The 20416-nt window shown below is 47.4% G+C and overlaps 1 protein-coding gene across 1 annotated transcript in view; it reads left to right on the forward strand.

Moving 5' to 3' along the window:
- The first annotated feature begins 259 nt into the window (after positions 1-259).
- ACAP1 (ArfGAP with coiled-coil, ankyrin repeat and PH domains 1) overlaps positions 260-20416 on the forward strand; it is a 33712-nt gene continuing 13555 nt past the window's right edge. Inside the window, exons 1-11 of the mRNA XM_070954525.1 lie at positions 260-462; positions 9659-9716; positions 11571-11690; positions 12049-12102; positions 12502-12560; positions 14268-14451; positions 14608-14652; positions 15639-15734; positions 18220-18294; positions 19070-19179; positions 19901-19952. Coding sequence (XP_070810626.1) covers positions 260-462; positions 9659-9716; positions 11571-11690; positions 12049-12102; positions 12502-12560; positions 14268-14451; positions 14608-14652; positions 15639-15734; positions 18220-18294; positions 19070-19179; positions 19901-19952 — 1056 coding nt within the window. The remainder of the gene's footprint in view (positions 463-9658; positions 9717-11570; positions 11691-12048; positions 12103-12501; positions 12561-14267; positions 14452-14607; positions 14653-15638; positions 15735-18219; positions 18295-19069; positions 19180-19900; positions 19953-20416) is intronic.

The following is a 20416-nucleotide window of genomic DNA, read 5'->3' on the forward strand; positions in this document are numbered from 1 at the left end:
GTGTGTGTTTGTGTGTGTATTTGTGTGCTTGTGTTTGTGTGTGTGGTTGTGTTTGTGTGTGTGTGTGCTTGTGTGTGTTTGTGGGTGTATTTGTGTGTGTGTGTATTTGTGTGCTTGTGTGTGTGTGTGGTTGTGTGTGTGTATATTGTGTATTTTGTGGGGGGGGGCTTGTGCAAGGGCCCCGTGGGCGTGGCGGAGGAGAGCCCTGCCTGCAGGGGGCGCCCTGGGCCTTCCTCTCCTGTGCGGGGCGGGCGAAGGGATGCTGGGCGGCGGCTGGCAACTCCCTCCCGGGGCGGAGCGGGCACCGCGGCGGCATCTCCGGCATCAGCTCCTCCGGCTTCACCACCGGCTCCTGCCTCGCCTCCGCCGCCCGCGCCCCCCGGCAGCCCCCGACGCCCCGCCGGCCAGCATGACGGTCACGCTGGGCTTGGAGGAAGGGCTCCGCGACTCCCCCCGCTTCAGGTGGGACACCGCGCCAACCCCCCCCCCCAACCCCCCCAAGCCCCTCCCCACAGGCACTGCCAGGCGCCGTCCAGGGAGCACCTGGTGGTGCCCGCTCCGCCTCGCTTTCCCCCCCCCTCCCTTCCTCCCTCCCTCGGCCCCACGGCTCTCCAGCCCTTTGGGGGAGGGGGAGGCTGGAGAAAGGGGGCAAGGACCCCCCTCTCGCCCCCTCCCATCTCTCTCTCTCCCCTCCCCCACTTATTTCCTTCCCCCTCTCTCCTCCTTCTCTCCCCAACTCCCCCTCCCCCTCTCCCCCCAACTCCCCTCTCTCCCCTCTCCCTTTTTCAATTTCCCCCATTTCTCTCCCTTCCCCCTCCCCCTCTATTTCCTCCCTATCTCCCCCCCACTCCCCTATTTCTCTCCCCTCCACCTTCCCCATATCTCCTCTACCCCTCCCCCTTTCTCCTTCTCTCCCCCAACTCCCCCTCCCCCATTTCTCTCCCCTCTTCCTCCCCATCCCTCTCTCCATCCCCCCATCTCCCCCTATCTTCCCCATCTCTCCCCTCTACCCCTCTACCCCTCCCCGTCTCCTCCTCCCTCTCTCCCCCAACTCCCCCTCTCCCCTCTCCATCCCCCCATCTCCCCCATTTCCCCCCATCTTCCCCATCTCTCCCCTCTACCTCCCCCTCTATTTCCTCCCTCTCTCCCCTATTTCTCTCCCCCCATCTTCCCCATCTCTCCTCTACCCCACCCCCTCTCTCCTCCCTCCCCAACTCCCCCTCTCCCCTCTACCTCCCTTTCCATTTCCTCCCTATCTCCCCCTCCCCATCTCCCCTATTTCTCTCCCCTCTACCTTCCCCCTTTATTTCCTCCCTTTCTCCCCCAACTCCCCTTATTTTTCTCCTCCTCCATCTGTCTTCCCCATCTCTCCTCCCTCCCCATCTCTCCTCCCTCTCTCCCCCATCTCCCCTATTCCCCCCCATCTCTCCCCTCTACCCCACCCCTTCTCTCCTCCCTCTCTCCCCCCAACTCCCCCTCTCTCCCCTCTACCTCCCTTTCCATTTCCTCCCTATCTCCCCCCTCTCCCCTCTCTCCATCTCCCCCTATTTCTCTCCCCCTCCCTCCCTCCCTTTGCTTGGCTCTGGCCCTTCCCGTCTCTATGACCAATTTTAAAGGGCAGCCCCCTCCCCATTTCCCATCCCTGTATCTTCCCTCTGCCAGGAGGGTCCCGCGGACTGGGAGCAAAGTGGGGTGAGGGGCTGTCAGACCCCCCCAAAGGAGGCACCCCTGAGTTTGAATTCTGCAACTTTGCCCTGGTTCAGATGGGGGCGGAGGGCGCCAGGGGATCCGCTTCCTATTGGATGGGGGGGGTCTCTTCTTACATCCCCCTTACCCCAACCTCCTTCCCAGCTCATCCCCAGCTTCCACCTGCAAACTGGTTGCAACTGGGAGACGCAGGATTATGCATTGGTGTTAATTGTGGGGGGGTGGGCCACAGGACAAGTGGTAGGTATACACACTCAGCTACTCTCTCCATGGTTGTGTAGACATGACACACTTTTGTGTGTCGCACGAGAACCGTTTTGTACCCCGACAGCAAGCCAGCGACAGGCCTAGGATGCAACCCGGTTTAACACGCATGTTTGCATGCAGTGGTATGTATGTGAGGGCCCTCCCCCCCCACCAGACCTCTCCTTCCCTCCCCCCCCCCCGGGAAACCAGCAGGTTCCAAGCCTCCATTCGCACAACACCCCCAACCCTAAAGTAGAAGACGGTTCAATGGATTGCTTTATTCCAAGAAAAGAACGTATTTTATTTTTATTTCCATTTGGAAACCGTTTCTGGGCTTCTTGCTTGGGATGGGGAGGGGGGGGAAAAAAAGGAAATTTTGACTTTGGGTGTCTCTATTTCTTAGATCGGTTTGTTGCGATAGAAATGGCCGCTGTATATTATTGTATAAAAATTGAGGCCGTAATGTGATTTATCTTTCTACAATGCTAAAAAGAATCAGAAGTCACTTTCCACCCCCCCTATTTTTTTCCTTCTATCCCTTTTTCCTCTTTTTCCCTTTTTCCTCCCTTTTAATTTCCGCTTTCTTTGCATTTTACGTTCTGATCAACAAATTTCTTTATTTATTGTATTTCTATACCGCCTTTCTCCCGTAGGACTCAAGAAAAATATAGACACACACAAACATCATAAAATTGCTCGTTAAAATTATTACTTAGTTTGGTCAATCAAATAAAACCCAGAATTAGATAACATTTAAAAAAAACATTCACATGTTCGTATGTTTAGCCCCGCCTGTTAGAATAAATAAATAAAACCTTTTCTTTTTTTAAAAAAAAAAATACACGCAATCTCAAAGAAGCCATCTTTGACCAGCCCGTCGTGCAACCTCGATTAAGCGATGTCTGGTTTCCTGCCTAAACAGGAGGGTTGGACTAGAAGACCTCCAAGGTCCCTTCCGACTCTTGTTATTCCATTCTAACCACGGTTTAGCGTGAGATTCGGTCTGTTGGGCCTAAGGCAGGGGCGCAAACCATGATCGGCTGGCCTGTCGCGCAAACCAGGGTTTATCTCCTTGCAAAAGGCCAGCTGGGGAATTAAAACTGCCGTGTCTGGAAGCGGTGAGGCCGGAAAAACCTGAGTTGGCTGCGGGTGGGCCATAAATGAGCTTGTTGTTACGGCCGCTTGCAGAACAACTTGTGGCCTGTGGCTTCCTGTCACACACACACACACACACACACACACACGCACACAAGCACACATACAAAATACACCGAGTTCTCCTGAGCCTTGCCCCACCTCCCATGTTGCAACCCCCATCTTCTGTAGGTCAGTTCTCGCAACGGAAGAACAGACGGGGGGGCGGAAGGATGGAGCTGGCCAAATTACAGGCAGTCCTCGTCTTACGACCCTAAGGGGGGGGGAACGCAGACTTTCTGTCGCTAAAAGCGAGGCATTGGTTCAAAGTGGGGTTTTGCCCCCCGTTTAGAGACCTTCCTTGACACCGTTGTTAAGCGAATCGCTGCCGTGGTTAAGCGAGTCCCATGGTTGTTAAGCGAGTCCCATGGTTGTTCAGCGAGTCCGATGGTTGTTAAGCGAATCCGTTGACTTCACGGCGCCACCGTCGTGAATCGTCAAAAATGGTGTAGGGTCTGCTTGGACGGAGGAGGTCATTAAGTGTGAAGAAGGATCCTAACTCGGGTTTTTTTTTTCCTGAGCTGTCGTAACTTGGAACCGTTCACACTAAATGAACGGTTGTAAAGAGAGGATAACCCGTAATCTGTTTTAATCCGAGAAAAAAAGAATAAATCCAGTTTTGCTTAGAAATCCCTTTGGGGATTTTTGTGTTTGAAACAGAGGGGGGGGGAAAAAATTGAAGTTTGAATATGATGATCAGATTAGTCGACTGTTCCAAAAAATGACTCATTTCTGCTCAATATTAAAAACAGGAAAAAAAAATATTGAGGTTTTAATCTCAATTTTGCACTCTTTTATTGCCGCAAAGACAATTGGACATCAGTGCTTGCTTCTTTCTTTTCTTTTCCTTTTTTATATTCTTCCCTCCTTTTTGTCATCCCTTATTTCCCTGCTCTATTTTTATTTACAGTACCAGGGGCCCCTCGATTTACGACCGCAGCCGGCCCCCCCCCCCAACTTCCGTCGTTAACCGAGACTTGTATTAAGTGAGCTTCGCCCCGTGTTATGCCCATCCTTGCCGCCGTTGTTAAAGAGAATCAATGCGATTGTTCAGTGAGTAACGAGGTCGTTAAGCGAATCCGGCTTTTTTTTTTTGCCGGATTCAGGAGGTCGCAAAAGGGGAATCGTGCGACCTCGGGATGCTGCAAAAGTCATAAATGTGAGTCAGTGTCTAGGCCTCTGAATTTTTTTTTAATCCCACAGGGATGGCTGCAAGTGTGAAAAAGGGCCTTTTAAGTCCCTTTGTCCGGTGCCGTTGTAACTTCGGTCGCTAAGCAGACCGTCGTAAGTCGAGGACCCGCCAGTGTTTTACATTAGGATCTATTTCAAGGGATTTTTTTTGTTTCTTTGTTTTAAAAGCAAGCAAACCGTCTTAGGGTCCCCAAATCTTGTGCGTTATTTGGAAATATAATTTCTTCCTCATTATTAAGGGTGGAAAATTTGGTGTTTTCCGCCCCCACTTCCACGCCTGCAAACCGGCTGTTCCTTAGCCATCATGGCTTGTTGGATCGGGCTTGTTTAAAGCCTCTCTCCTCTCCTCCTTCGCTTGGGGCATGCTCCAGCGCCTATCATCCCCTGCCAGGAGGCGAGTGGGCTGCGTTGGCAGGGGATGATGGTTGGGGGGAAGCCGGGTGAGCCATCCCCCCCCCCCCGGTCGCGATGCCAAGGGCCAAAAAAGCAATATATTTCCCTTCTGAAGCTTGCCAAGGATGTGAGAAATTGTTTCCAAAAGTCGTATTTTTTTCCACCTGTGCCACGTTGCTCCTCCTGCCAGAATTTTTCCAGGGTTTCCGTGTCCCGCCGAGCTCAGTGGGGGGGGGGCTGCACCCCCTCTTGTTTTGGGGGTGCAGGGTTCCCCCCCCCACCGCGTGCGTGAGTCTGCTTTTTCGTTTTTTGCAGGAGGGTTTCGTTTTTTTTTGTTTTTTTTTCATAACGTTTCCTGCAGTTTTGGTTCATTTCGCAGCGGATGTGGCTTCGCTTCGCTTCTCTTTTCTTGGTTTGGATTTTCTAACGTGGCCCCCGTGGAGGGAGGGTGGGAGGGCCGGCAGCCATCTTGGCTGAAAAGGGCCCATCGCCTTCAGGCTGGCTGTGGAGGATGGGATATAAATAAGGGAGATACCTAGGATATAAAGAGAGAGCAAACGCCACTCCCTCTAGAACTGGTGATGTTACCTAGTTGGGTCATGAAACGGGAAAACCATCAGGCTCAGAGAGCACCAAGGACCCCGCAGTTGTCCTCCTTCTCCTCCTCCTCCTCCTCTTCCTCCTTCTCTTTTTTGTCCTCCTCCCCTCCACAACCCGTCTCCCTTCTAGCATTCATGATCCATCCTTCCTTCCTCCTCCTCTTCCTCCTCTTCCTCCCCTCTGCAAACTCACCTCCCTTTTAGCATTCATGATCCTTCCTTCCTTCCTTCCTTCCTTCCTTCCTTCTTTCTTCTCTTCCTCCTCTTCCTCCCCTCTGCAAACTCATCTCCCTTTTAGCATTGATGATCCATTTTTCCTTCCTTTCTTCCTTCCTTCCTTCCTTCCTTCCTTCCTTCCTTCCTTCCTCCTCCTCTTCCTCCTCTTCCTCCCCTCTGCAAACTCACCTCCCTTTTAGCATTGATGATCCATTTTTCCTTCCTTCCTTCCTTCCTTCCTTCCTTCCTTCCTCCTCTTCCTCCCCTCTGCAAACTCACCTCCCTTTTAGCATTGATGATCCATTTTTCCTTCCTTCCTTCCTTCCTTCCTTCCTTCCTTCCTTCCTTCCTTCCTCCTCTTCCTCCCCTCTGCAAACTCACCTCCCTTTTAGCATTCATGATCCTTCCTTCCTTCCTTCCTTCCTTCCTTCCTTCCTTCCTTCCTTCCTTCCTTCTCTTCCTCCCCTCTGCAAACTCACCTCCCTTTTAGCATTCATGATCCTTCCTTCCTTCCTTCTTCCCGCTCTCTCTCTCCCTCCCTCCTTTTCCTCCTCCTCCTCCTCCTTCTCCTCTTCCTCCTCCTCCCCTCTGCAAACCCACCTCCCTTTTAGCATTCATGATCCTTCCTTCCTCCCTCCCTCCCTCCTTTTCCTCCTCCTCCTCCTCCTCCCCTCTGCAGCGCAAACTCACCTCCCTTCTAGCACTGATGATATTCTCTAGTTGGGTCATAAAATGCCTCCAAGAAAACCATCAAGCTCAGAGAGCACTGAAGACCCCATAGCCTCTACCTTCCCTCCTTCCTTCCTTCCTTCCTCCCTCCCTCCCTCCCTCCCTCCTTCCCTCCCTCTCTTTCTCTTCCTGCCTTCTGCAAACCCACGTGCCTCCTAGCACTGATGGCATTACCCATATGGTTCATGAAACGCCTGCAAGAAAACCACCAAGCTGAAAGAGCCCCAAGGACCCTCCCCCAATCCTCCTGTTCCTCCTCCCACCATTCCACAATCCCCCCTCCCTCCTAGCACTGAAGTCGTTCCCTAGTTGGGTCATGAAATGTCTTCGAGAAATCCACCCTGCTCGGACAGCACTCAGGACCCCACACATGATGGGATTTGTTGTTCTAAGCCTACCAATATATATATATATATTAAATTTGATTTATATGCCGCCCTTCTCCGGAGATTCGGGGCGGCTTACAGTGCGTTAAGCAATAGCCTTCATACTTTTGTATATTTTTACAAAGTCAGCTTATTGCCCCCACAAACTGGGTCCTCAATTTACCTACCTTAGAAAGGATGGAAGGCTGAGTCAACCTTGAGCCTGGCGAGATTCGATCTTACTTTAATTGCAGACAGCTGGTGTTAAATTACAGTGCTCTGTCTGTTGAGCTATCCAGCCTCTATATTTTGAATATTTTGAAGGCAGGAGGGTTACGACATCTGCAGACACTGCCTTCCCAGCATTGGTAGATTTTTGAACTACAAATCCCATCCTCCACAACACCCTGGCTGGCTGTAGGATGATGGCCAACGAACCCCAACCTGTTTAGTAGGGGCCAAGTTGGAGAGAGGCTTTGGGTTCTTTTCATCACTGCATTTATAAGCCGCACTGAGTCCTACGGGAGAAGGGCGGCATATAAATTACATACATACATACATACATACATACATACATACATAATAAATAGATAGATAGATAGATAGATAGATAGATAGATAGATAGATGATAAATAAATAAATAAATAAATAAATAAATAAATAAATAAATAAATAAGGTATTCAACCTCTTGACGGAGGCAGGAAATTGTGAGATGACCGCAACGGAGCAGAGGCTGTATGGATGTGTGTTTCTTTTTTTTTTTTTCTTTAAATATTTATTAAATTTCCAAAGATTAAAATACACAGTACAAAAAGAAACATAATACACAAAAAAATCAAGAAAAACACACACACACACACACACAAATGAAAAAATATAAACAACCGAAAACAAACATATCAAAATTTCAATACTCATAACAACTTTTCTGCATCGGTATCTCTAGCCTATTTAACCTCTTTACACAAATTCTACTTCTAAATATCTCTTTATCTTAAACTTATATCTTTATCTAAATGACCTTGACTTCTATTTACGATTCGATCTCGTGACAAAAACATCCCTTAAGTTTTATGTTTACTCTCCAACCAGGAATACCCATATTAAATCATAATTAAAATATGAAATAATATAGAATAACCATATTAAATAGTACTCGGTGTCCTCCCTCTCCTTCATTTCCATCGATAATCTGTCCGTCTCTGCTTATAAAAAAAATCTTTACAAAATGTAAAGCGAGATTGGCCAGGATGTTCCCGAATATAGGTCTCCCGAATTGTTGGAGGTGCGGACACAAACAAGGGACATTCTACCACATGTGGTGGACCTGTCCTAAGATTAGGAAATTTTGGGACAAGATTTAAAAAATGGCTGGATGAAATAACAGGGCAGAAGATAGAAAGAAAGCTGGAATTGTTTCTCCTGGGTATTCTGGAAGGGAAAATGCTATCACATACGGAATAACAGAATAGAAGGGACCTTGGGAGGTCTTCTAGTCCAACCTCTGTTCAAGCAGGAGACCCTACAGCCAGGATGGCGAACCTATGGCATGCGTGCCACAGGTGGCACACGGAGCCATATCTGTGGGCACATGAGCGTTGCCCTAAATCAGCTCCAGTGCGCATGCGTGCTCCGGCCAGCTGATTTTCGGGCCTTCCGGTCCCACCAGAAGTCGGGAAACAGGCTGTTTCTGGCTTCCGGAGGGTGGGGAAGGCAGTTTTTGCCCTCCCCAGGCTCCTAGAAAGTCTCTGGAGCCCGGAGAGGGTGAAAAACAGGCCTACTGGGCCCACCGGAAGTCAGGAAATGGGCCATTTCCAGCCTCCGGAGGGCCTCTGGGGGGTGGGGAAGGCAGTTTTTGCCCTCCCCAGGCTTCTAGAAAGCCTCTGGAGCCTGGGGAGGGTGAAAAACAGGCCTACCGGACCCATCGTGCCATCGCGTGCCAAAAGGGGAGGGTCACGTACGCATGCGTGTGGGGGCGGGGCGCATTGAATTATGGGTGTGGACACACACGTGTGCGACCCTCCCGCTCTTCCCCCGCTTTTGGCACGCGACAGCAAAAAGGTTAGCCATCACTGCCCTACAGTATACCATTTCAGACAAATGGTTGTCCAATCTCGTCTTAAAAACCTCCAGTGATGGAGCACCCACAACTTCTGGTGGCAAGTCATTCCACGGGTTAATTGTTCTAACTGGGAAATTGCAATTCCTCATTGACTGGACCGGTCAGTCAAATCACCTGCAACGTAACTCGACCACAGTGTTTCTCAACCTCAGGAAGTGAAGAGGGATGGACTTCTTCTCCCATAATTCCCCACATGGCTTTTTTAAAGAGGGGTGGACTTCTACTCCCATAATCCCCCAGCCGGCAAGGGTTTACCAGAATTCAGCATGGATTAGACAAGAACAAATATCTTTTTGTTTTGTTTTGTTTTTTTGATAAGAGTAACTTTTTTAGTAGATAGTGGGAATGCGGTAGACGTAATATATCTTGAAAGTGAAAAAAAAATAACATCACAAGCTAAACGAATAAACGAATTATGACTACGTGGCAGGATAATTAAATGGAAAACTGATGTGCTGGCGGAGGAATTCTGGGACTTGAAGTCCATCGTGCTGAAGTTGGAAAAACATTGTTTTCACACAGCTTTTCCCAGCCTGGCACTCTTTTGAGATGCACCCTGGGAATCTCCTGCAAAGAATTCTGGGCGATGGAGTCCCAACTCCAAATCGGGACAGCCCGCTTGGTTGAGGACGAAGAAGCAGACCCACCGACTCCTTTTAATTTCTGCAAAAAGAAATGCCTTCCGTGGCTGCTTGTTCCTAACGTGGCACTGCAAGACGCAAACGGAAATTGCAAGACTCGTACGGTGTCATGATTCTGTGGCTACGGCTCAGCTTTGAAGCCCAGGCGTTCGTGCTCATCATATCTCTGCAGTGGTTTCTGACCCGCCCTGGCTGACATATTTCCTTTCTTTCTCTCCCCCCCCTCTCCCCACAAACCTCCCCCTACTCTCAGGGCCGCTGTTGAGACTGTGGAACTAGAAGTATCGGTTTTGGAAACTCAGTTGGAAAAGGTGAGCAGGTCTTCCACGACGTGTCAGCTTAAGAGCCCAGCTGAGTTTTTGCACCAAATACGTTGCAAACTTTGCACAAAATACTTTGCCCCTCCTCCTCCTCCCCCCCCCAGGAGAAAAATCTAGAAGTTGCAAGGAGGGGGATTGGAGACGAGCAAGAAAGAGAAACATCACAAAATATTTGTTTACAGGCCTTTAAATGCTTCTGGATTGCACCATTTGACACCGCAGGACAGCAATTTCCTGCCTAAAGCAAAATCTGTCCTAGAACAGCTCAGATCCTTTGTGATCTAGGCAGTGGTGGGATTCAAATAATTTAACAACCGGTTCTCTGCCCTAATGACCAGCTGGGTAGGCGTGGCTTGGTGGTCATGTGACCATGTGGATGTGGCCAACTCAATGTCACTCACGTCGATGGGCGCTTCACCTTACTGTTACAATGTAATAAGGGTTAATCAGAGAGGCAGTTTCTATAAGCAGGACAATAAAGATTAGGCTAGAAACGCCACCAGAATGTTTCCTTCCTGCCTTCCTTACAGGATTAGCCCTGTAAAGTGGGAAAAAACAAAATAAGATTTCTTCCAACAACCGGTTCTCCGAACTGCTAAGAAAGTTAACAACCGGTTCTCCCGATTAGGTGCGAACTGGCTGAATCCCACCACTGGATTTAGGTCCTTTTAGATCCGAAACGGGTGTTTCTTCGATACTCCCAGAATTCCCCAGCCGGTTAAGAGTTTCCTGGAATTCAGCATGGATAAGACAAAGATCACATTTTTTGGGGGTAGGGTAACTTTCTTAGTAGATGGTGGGAATGCAGTCGATGTAATATATCCTGACTTCAGCAAAGTGGAAAAAAAAGACAAGTTAAATTAATCAATGAGTTAAAGGTGCGTTAGATGGCAATCCAGGAGCTTTTTGTGTCAGGGATCCAGGAGTTCTCCCAGAATTCCTCTGGGTAGGTAGGAAGGAGAGAAAAGGAAGGAAAGAGAGTGAAGGGAAAAAGAGGGGCAAAAAAGGAGAGACAGAGGGAAGGAAGGAAGGAAGGAAGGAAGATGGAAGGAAGGAAGGAAGGAAGGTAGACAAAAGGAAGGAAGGAAGGAAGGAAGGAAAGGAAGACAAAAGGAAGGAAGGAAAAAAGGAAGGGAGGGAGGGAGGAAAGAAAGGAAGATGGAAGGAAGAAAAGGAAGGTAGACAAAAGGAAGGAAGGATGATAGAAGGAAGGAAAGTAGACAAAAGGAAGGAAGGAAAGGAAGACAAAAGGAAGGAAGGAAAAAAGGAAAGAAAGGAAAGGAGGAAGGGAGGAAAGAAAAGGAAGATGGAAGGAAGAAAGGAAGGAAGGTAGACAAAAGGAAGGAAGGAAGGAAAGGAAGACAAAAGGAAGGAAAAGAAAGAAAAGAAAGGAAGAAAGGGAGGGAGGAAAGGAAGATGGAAAGAAGAAAGGAAGGAAAGTAGACAAAAGGAAAAGGAGGGAAGGAAGGAAGGAAGGAAAATTGTAGTCACGTGACCTTGGGATGGTACCACCCTTGTTGGTTACCAAGCACCCAAATTTAAAACATGGATCTACAGGGACATTACTGCAAGGACCTAATTGCAAATAGTCATTAAACAAATGGTCGTAAGCCGAGGACTACCTGTATTGTTCCTGATCTTGCCAGCTGGAACGCCCATCTGGTGCCGCCTCGAGCGGGTGGGCACTGCCCCAGGGTGTGCCAGGGCCGGTCCGTGGGGTGGGGTGGGGGGGTGCGGTTATCCCAGCCCCCACCCCCTCAGTAGAGCAAAGCCCAGGTGCTCACTCCTGGGGTCCGTGTGTCCCAATTCTGACCCGCCGTCTGTCCTTCTTGCCCTCCCTGGCAGTTGCTGAAGCTGGGTGGCACCATGCTGGAATCCGGGCGCCAATTCTGCAGCCACAGCAAAAGTTTTGCCTCGGGGATCCAGGAGCTTTCCCAGAATTCCTTTGGGGACACGTTGATGAGCGTAAGTGGATTTGAGGGGGGTGGGGGAGAGGCCGGGGGTGCCCCCAAAACAGTGGTAAAATCTAAAATTTGTTACTACCGGTTCTGTGGGCATGGCTTGGTGGTGGGGGGGGAGTAATGTGACCGGGTGGGCATGGCCAATTTTTTTTTCTTTTAAAACCCATTTTTTCTACAACCTCTTCAGCGAAGAAGTTGTAAAAAAATGCTTTCAAAAGACTCTGACGATCCCAGCTGAGTTGCCTGATCGTCAGAGGATTTTTTTTTCTTTTAAAAGCCTCTGCCGATCAGGCAACTCAGCTGGGATCGGCAGAGGCTTTTAAAAGTAAAAAAAACCTCTAATGTCTTTTTTCTCCTCCTAGGAGTGCCTGGAAAAGTTTTCCCAAAGTTTGAGCAGAATGATGGAACAGCAAGAGGTGAGGGGATTGATCTTTCTATTAAGCTGCTAAGGATGGAAGACCACCAGGAAATCCCAAGCCTGTAAATGAGATGCAAAACTCAGAAAAAGCCTCCCAAAATAATAATAAGAGATTTTTTTCCCCCCAATATTGTTGCCTTGATGTGACCTTCTGCTTCTCAAAGAAATCAAATCAAATCAGGGAGGATTAAGGATAAGTTTCACTTAATAATCGTGACCAAAAATATGCAATATAATGGAATAAAATATGCAATAAAATAGAAAAAAAAACATGCCATAAAATAAAATATGCAATACAATGCAACAAAAAAAAAATAAATGCAATAAAGTAACGGTGTGAAATAAAATAAACTTGGTTGCAACTCGATTAAAAGCGCTCTTTTTTTTTTTGTCCTAGGAACTCCTGGAGACCGCGCAACAGTCCCTCAAGCTGCAGCTGCAAACTCTTGTGAAGGAGTAAGTGTGTCTGATGGAGGTCTGTGGGCTTAGTATGTTATGTGAAAGCAACCCAGGAATTATTGGGCGGGAATTATTCGGGACGGAACAGGATTTGAACCAGGATCCCCCGGTCTCTGTTTCGGATCTCTGCCTATTGAACTCGCCAACTATGGTTAGTTAGCTTTGCATTTGGTAGCTGCCTCCCCACATATCTGTGATCCCACAAGATGTTCGACCAGGCCAAACTGGGTTTAGATATCGGGGGTTAGAATGCACCGATTGGCTTCCCAGAGTCAGTTTGGTCTAATGCCGTGATGGTGACACGTGGAGCCATATCGGTGGGCACGCGAGCTCAGCTCCGGCGTCCATGTGCGTGCCGGCCAGCTGATTTTCGGGCCTTCTGGGTCCACCGGAAGTTGGGAAACACGCTGTTTCCGGCCTCCGGAGGGCCTCCGGGAGGGTGGAGGAGGCCCGTTTTTTCGCCCTCCCCAGGCTGTAGAGGCGTTCTAGGCGCCTGGGGAGGGTGAAAACAGCCTTCCCCAACCCCCTGGAGGCTGGAAATGGCCCGTTTGCCGACTTCCAGTAGGACCGAAAGGCCCATTTTTGGCTCTCTCCAGGCTCCAGAGCCTTTCTAGGAGCCTGGGGAGGGCGAAAAAACGGGCCTAATGGGCCCAGCAGGCCATCGCGTGCCAAAAGCGGGGGGAGCGCGGGGGGGAGGGTCATGCAAAAATGGCCCCAAAAATAGCCCGAAAAACGGGCAGGGGCGGGTCCAGCCAGTGGTGGGATTAGTCCGAACCGGTCAGAATTGCTGAATCCCACCTCTGCCTTTTGAGGCGGATGGCCAGGAGGCGGGGCTGGGAGTGATGAGTGACGTTGAGTTGGAGACACCCACCCAGTCACATGACCACCCGGCCACGCCTACCCAGGCAGAGAACCGGTTGTTAAATTATTTAAATCCCACCACTGGAGACTGGGAGTTCTAGTCCCGCCTTAGGCATGAAAGCCGGCTGAGTAACTTTGGGCCAATCACCGGGAGACGGGGAGTTCTAGTCCCGCCTTAGGGCATGAAAGCCGGCTGGGTAACTTTAGGCCAATCACCAGGAGACTGGGAGTTCTAGTCCCGCCTTAGGGCATGAAAGCCGGCTGGGTAATTTTGGGCCAATCACCCGGAGACTGGGAGTTCTAGTCCCGCCTTAGGCACGAAAGCTAGCTGAGTGGCGTTAGGACACTCTCTTAGCCCAACCCACCTCACAAGGTTGTTGTTATGGAGGAAAATGTCAGAAGAAAGAGTATTGAGTCTCCTCGCCGACGTGAATTAGTGAAAAAAACAGGATAAAAATATATTATATATATATATATATATATATATATATATATATATATATATATATATGTCTGTCTTAAGTTTTTGTGGGTGTGTATATGCAAAAAATTAAAATCTCGGGTGTTTTCCCGCGTCATGTTAAATAAGTTAGTTAAAATGTTTAAAATTCTGGATAAAATTATTAAATTATTTTAAGCTAGGATTTTAACCAGAATTTTAAACATTTTAACTAACTTATTTAACATGACGCGGGAAAACACCCGAGATTTTAATTTCTCAGCATACACACACACACACATATATATATATAGGTTAACCTGTTCTGGGACCACCGGTTCTGTGAATTCAGCTAACCTGGGTTAAAGACATTGTGTGAATCCTGCACCCTTCTTCTCTTTCAGGGACATTAAGCAATTCAAAGAAACCAGGAAGGAATTCGAGCGGGGCAGCGAAAGTCTCGGCAGCGCCTTGCACCATAACGCCGAGGTGCCCCGTCGGCGCCAACACGATGCCGAAGACGCCATGGTCGCCCTCAAAGCAGCCCGCACCACCTTCCGTAACCGAGCCCTCGACTACGTGCTGCAGGTGGGGAAGAGGTCCTGAAAGACTCCCCCCCCTGGCCAAGGGTCCCGTTTCCGGGTCTGAGGGGGGACGGACGGACGGACGGTGAGGGCTCTTGGAGCACCCATCGTGGCGGGTCGACGTGGGAATCGAACTCCAGACCCTTCCCCTGTCTTTCAGATCAACGTGATTCAATCCAAGAAGAAATTTGAGATCCTCAAATTCGTGAGTAACTCCCTTCCCCAACTTTGGTCTTCTTGGACTGCAAGTCCCATCATCCCCAGCCTTGAGCCTGTTGCCCGGAGAGGAGAGGAGAGGAGAGGAGAGGGCCTTGCTAAGGGATGTGTGTGTGTGTGTATGTATGTGTAGCTTAGTTTTTGGCACACATTCACAAAGATGGCTTCTGTGGGATGCCAGAGTGTCTGGTGGAGCTGATTTGAGCGAGATTCGCACTCGGCACAGGGTGACACCGCAGCGCAACTGGGGGATTCTGGGAGTTGAAGTCCCCAGATCTCAACATGACCACATTTTAAGACATACAAGTAGTTCTCGACTTACAACAGTTCGTTTAGTGATTGTATAAAGTTACAACGGCACTGAAAAAAGTGATTCACACTTACGACCGTTGAGGCAACCCCAGAGTCACGGGATCAAAATTCAGATGCTTGGCAATTGATTCACATTTATGACAGTCGCAGTGTCCCGGAGTCACGCGATTCCCCTTTTGCGACCTCCCGTCAAGCAAAGTCAATCGGGAAGCCAGATTCACTTAACAACGGGGTTGCTCACTGAACGGCTTTAGCGATTCACTTAATGACGGGGGCCAAGGAAGGTCGAAAAAGCAGACAAAACTCACTTTAACAACTGTCTCGCTTAGCAACGGAAATTTTGGGCTCCATTTTCGTCGTAAGTCGTGATATAATCTGCCTTGACTTGGCTTTCTCACGCCAGGAAAAAATCTCTTTTTCCCTTCTGATTTCAACCGAACTTTAGTTTTCGGGATCCCGGATGAGAAAATCCAAACACAGCACCTCTGAGCTCGTCAAAAGTTCCTTCCTCCAAAGGCTCCTGGTTTTGGGGTTTTTTTTTAACCTATTTTATCTGTCACTCTCTCTGTTTGCAAAGCACCGTTTTCAGGGCAGCCCAATCTTACTTGAAGAGACCCCGCTGGGGTGGGGGGGTCTCCCTTCTGATGCCTCTGCTCCTTCCAGGTCTTGTCCTTCATGGAGGCCCAGTCCGTCTTCCTGGAACAGGGGTCTCGGGCGTCCAAAGAGCTGGAGGAATATCGCAAAGGCCTAGCTGCTCAGGTGAGGAGGACAAGCGGTGCTGAAAGTTTTTGTTTTTATTTATTTTATTTTATTTTATTTTATTTTATTTTATTTTATTTTATTTTATTTTATTTTATTTTATTTTATTTTATTTTATTTTATTTTATTTTATTATTTTATTTTATTTTATTTTATTTTATTTTATTATTCTATTCCATTCCATTCCATTCCATTCTTATTTACTCTATTCTATTCCATTCCATTCCATTCTTACTCGTTCTGTTCTATTCTATTCTATTCTATTCTATTCTATTCTATTCTATTCTTCTATTCTATTCTATTCTATTCTATTCTATTTTTTTATTTTATTTTATTTTATTTTATTTTATTTTATTTTATTATTCTATTCCATTCCATTCCATTCTTACTTACTCTATTCTATTCTATTCCATTCCATTCCATTCTTACTCGTTCTGTTCTGTTCTATTCTATTCTATTCTATTCTATTCTATTATTCTATTCTATTCTATTCTATTCTATTTTTTTATTTTATTTTATTTTATTTTATTATTCTATTCCATTCCATTCCATTCTTACTTGTTCTGTTCTGTTCTATTCTATTCTATTCTATTCTATTTTTTAAATTTTAAATTTGATTTATATGCCGCCCTTCTCCGGAGACTCAGGGCGGCTTACAATGTGCTCAGCAATATTATACTTTATTATTTTGCTTTATTGCATCTTTTATTTGTATTTTAATTTATTGACCATTTTACTTTATTTTCTTGTATGTTTTATTGCAAATTTTATTTATTTGCTAGTGTGTTTCATTTACATTTTATCGCATCTTTTACTTTATTGCATCTTTTACTTATATTTTAATTCATTGCCCAGCTAACTTTACTTTATTGTGTGTTTGATTCCTTCTTTATTGTATTTCACTGCAGATCTTATTTCATGTTACTGCATATTATTTCATATTATTGCATTTTTTATTTATTTCATTTTATTGATATTTTACTTTGCATTTTTATTTTGTTTTGCTGCCTATTTTACTTTATTGCATTTTTTTAAAAAATTCAATTATTATAAATAATAATAATTGGGTGTGGGAGGCCAAACACAGTTGTCTGTGCATGGAGAGATTGTCTGATCCTTGGGCCAGAATTAAGGGCAGAGAGGAGGAAATGGATGGAAGAGAGCTGGAGACAAGCCAGGAAAAAAAAGAATCCTGAATAAACAGAAAATCTGATTTACTGACGGGGTGTGAAAATTGTCCTTGCTATAGAATTAACGATTGGTTCAAAGCCAGGCCAGGTTTGGAAAAAACAAAATCAATTGGTTGGGTGTGATGGGACTTGTAGTCCAACTACATATGAAGCATAACAGGACACCTGTAGATTCACGTTCGTTCAGATCCTGTACAGGGAGTCCTCGACTTACGACTGTCATTGAGCCCCAAAATTCTGTTGCTTCGTTCTGTGAATTTTGCTCCCGTTTTACGAGCTTTCTTGCCTCGGTGGTTAAGTGAAACATTGCGGTTGTTAAGTGAGTCACGCGGTTGTTCAGTGAATCCGGCTTCCTCGTTGACTTGGATTGTCGGAAGGTCGCCAAAACTTTGCGACGGTCATAAATACGAGTCGGTCGGCAAGCCTTTCAATTTTAAATCGCGTGACCACGGGGACATCTCAACGGTCGTAAGTGTGAGAAACGGTCCTAAGTCACTTTTTTCCAGTGCTGTTGTAACTTCGGTCACTGAATGAACGGTCGTAAGTTGAAGACTGCCTTTGTCAGGGAAGAAAACAGAATTCAATTGTTTGCTGCTGTATATATCGATTTTTATTTTTATTTTTTGGACTGTAAACTGTCCCTCACTGATTGAGACGGACAGAATATAGAAATTGAACGAATAAATCAATGCAGCCAGTCCTCGACTTAACAATAATTCGCTTAGTGACCGTTTGAATTTACGACGGCGCTGAAAAAAGCGAGCTAGGACCTCTTTTCGCGCCGACGACCGCTTGCAGCATCCTCGTGGTTATGCGGTCAAAATTCGGGCGTTTTGGCAGTTGAATCCTATTTACGACGGTCGCAAGTCCCAAGGCCACGCGATCCGCTTTTGTGGCCTTCCGAGAAGCAACGTCCACAGGGGGAAAAGCCGGATTCATTTAACGACCGTTTAACGACCTTAACAACTTTTGTAAAAGGGGTGCAAAACTCCTTGAAGAAATGTCTCGCTTAGCGACGTACATTTGGGGGGCGGTTTGGCTCAATAGCGGTCGTAAGTTGAGGACTTCCTGCAACTTCCATCCTGGGTTCTTGGCTTCGAACCTCACTGCAGCCGTTTCTTTGTGCAAGAATTGGACTTTCCTGCAAAGTGGACCCCCTCCCTCCCCTCGATCCTGGTTTGTGACCCCCTCCTCCCAGCCCAGGGATTTTACCGAAGGGAGGGTGATTTTTGGGGGGGTTTCGCCATCCTTCCCTTTGCCCCGAGATTTCCATGTCTTTTTTGTTTTTTTTCCAGCTGCACGAACTGGTCCTGGAATCGGCCCGAGAGAAGAGGGACATGGAGCAGAGACATGCCGCCATAAAACAGAAGGTGAGGTCCCCGGGGTGAAACCTGGCTTAATAATTAACCAGGATTAATAGCTGTTACTGTGAGAGGGATCTTGGGGTCTTAGTGGACAACCAGCTAAATAGGAGCCAGCCGTGTGCAGCGGCAGCCAGAAAAGCTAATGCAATCCTAAACTGCATTAACAGAGGGATGCAATCAGGATCAAGGGAATGTACTAATACCACTCTACAAAGCCTTAGTAAGGCCACACCTAGAGTACTGCACCCAGTTTTGGTCACCACACTATAAAAAAAGATGTTGAGACTCTAGAAAAAGTGCAGAGAAGAGTAAGAAAGAGGATGAGGGGACCGGAGGATAAAACATACGATGAACGGTTGCAGGAACTGGGCATGGCTAGTCTAGGGAAGAGAAGGACCAGGGGAGACAGGAGAGCATCTTCCAATATTTGAGGGGCTGCCCCAGAGAGGAGGAAGTGGGTCAAGCTATTTTCCAAAGCTGGACAAGGAATAATGGATGGAAACTGACCAAGGAGAGATTCCACCTGGAAATAAGGAGAATTTTTCAGATAGTGAGAACAATCAACCGATGGAGCAGAAGTTGCCTTCGGAAGGTGTGAGACCTCCATCACTGGAGGCTCTCAAGAAGAGACCGGTCAGAAATGGTGGAGGGTCTCCTGCTTGGGCCCAAAAGGAGGAGTTTCCTTCGATAGTGGGAAATAGCTGACGTGGGATTTTGGCTTCTGTTGGCCAACAGAAGGTCCTTTGCAGGCAGGTTCATGCTCTCTTCTCACCTTGTCCAGGATTTGAGCCAAGATGACGATGTTCCAGAAATCCAGGCCGAACCCGGCCAGGTGGTGACGGAAGGATACCTGTACAAACGGGCCAGCAACGCCTTCAAGACCTGGAGCAGGTGAGCTTAGGCTGCCTTCCCTGGACGAGCACACCTGTGTCCTCTCATAGAGTGGTGTTTGCCCACCTGGGCATCTTTAAGAGAGGTGGACTTCAACTCCCAGGATTCCCCAGACAGTCTGCTTTACGATTTCTCTGGACTTCAACTCCCAGAATTCCTCAATTTGATTTAAGATTTCTGGACTTTGACTCCCAGAATTCCCCAGACAGTCTGCTTTACGATTTCTGAACTTCAATTCCCAGAATTCCCCAGTTTGATTTAAGATTTCTGGACTTCGACTCCCAGAATTCCCCAGCTGGCAAGGTTTTACCAGAATTCAACATGGATAGGACAAGAACAAATACCATATTTTTGAATGGGGTAACTTTCTTAGTATAGGTACTCCTCAACTTCCAGCCATTCATTTAGTGACCGTTTGAAGTTACAATGGCACTGAAAAAAGTGACTTATGACCGTTTTTCATACTTATGACCATTGCAGCGTCCCCGTTAACAACCGCCTTGCTTAGCAAGAAAAATTCTGCTCTTAACGGCGGTCCTAAGTCAGGGACTACCTCTGCCTGTTTAACCTTTGAGGTTGAAGGGAGCCTGGCCCTGCCATTGTTCTCGGTGAGGTAGACTGCTCTGGCCTAGGGAAGCTCTTCTGGTCCATCCTTCTCTTCTTCTGCCAGGCTTCTGTCCCTCCCTCCCTTCCCTGCTCACCGGCTGTGTCTCGATTGCAGGCGCTGGTTCTCCATCCAGAATAACCAGCTGGTGTATCAGAAGAAGGCCAAGGTGAGTTGGGGGCTTCTTTGGAGGAAAAGGGGGGCAGTTTTTATTGGGTGGGAGGGAGGGAAGGAAGGAAGGAAGGGGAGGAGAGGGAGGGAAAGGAAACGAAGGAAGCAGAACAAGAAAAAGAAGAGGAGGAACAAAAGAAAGAGGAAAGGAAGGAAGGAAAAGGAAAAATAAAAATGAAAGGAAGGAGGAGAAGAAAAAAGAAAGAAAAAGAAAGAAAAAGAAAGAAAAAGAGTGAGGGAGGGTGGAAGGAAGGAAGGAAGGAAAAAGGAGAGTGAGGCAGGACAAGAAGAAGGAAAAGAAGAGAGTGGGATAAAGAGGAGAATAGGGAGGGAAGAAAGGAAGGAGAGGGAGGGATGATAAGAAGGAAGGAGAAAAACAAAAAAGAAGGGGAGGGTGGGATAAAGAAAGGATAGGAGAAGGAGATGGGAGGAAGAGAGGAAAGAGAGAGAAAGGAAGGGAGA

The sequence above is a fragment of the Pituophis catenifer genome, unplaced genomic scaffold, assembly GCF_029215685.1.
Source record: "Pituophis catenifer annectens isolate HBS135680 unplaced genomic scaffold, rPitCat1.0.hap2 SCAF_15, whole genome shotgun sequence".
NCBI lineage: Eukaryota > Metazoa > Chordata > Lepidosauria > Squamata > Colubridae > Pituophis > Pituophis catenifer.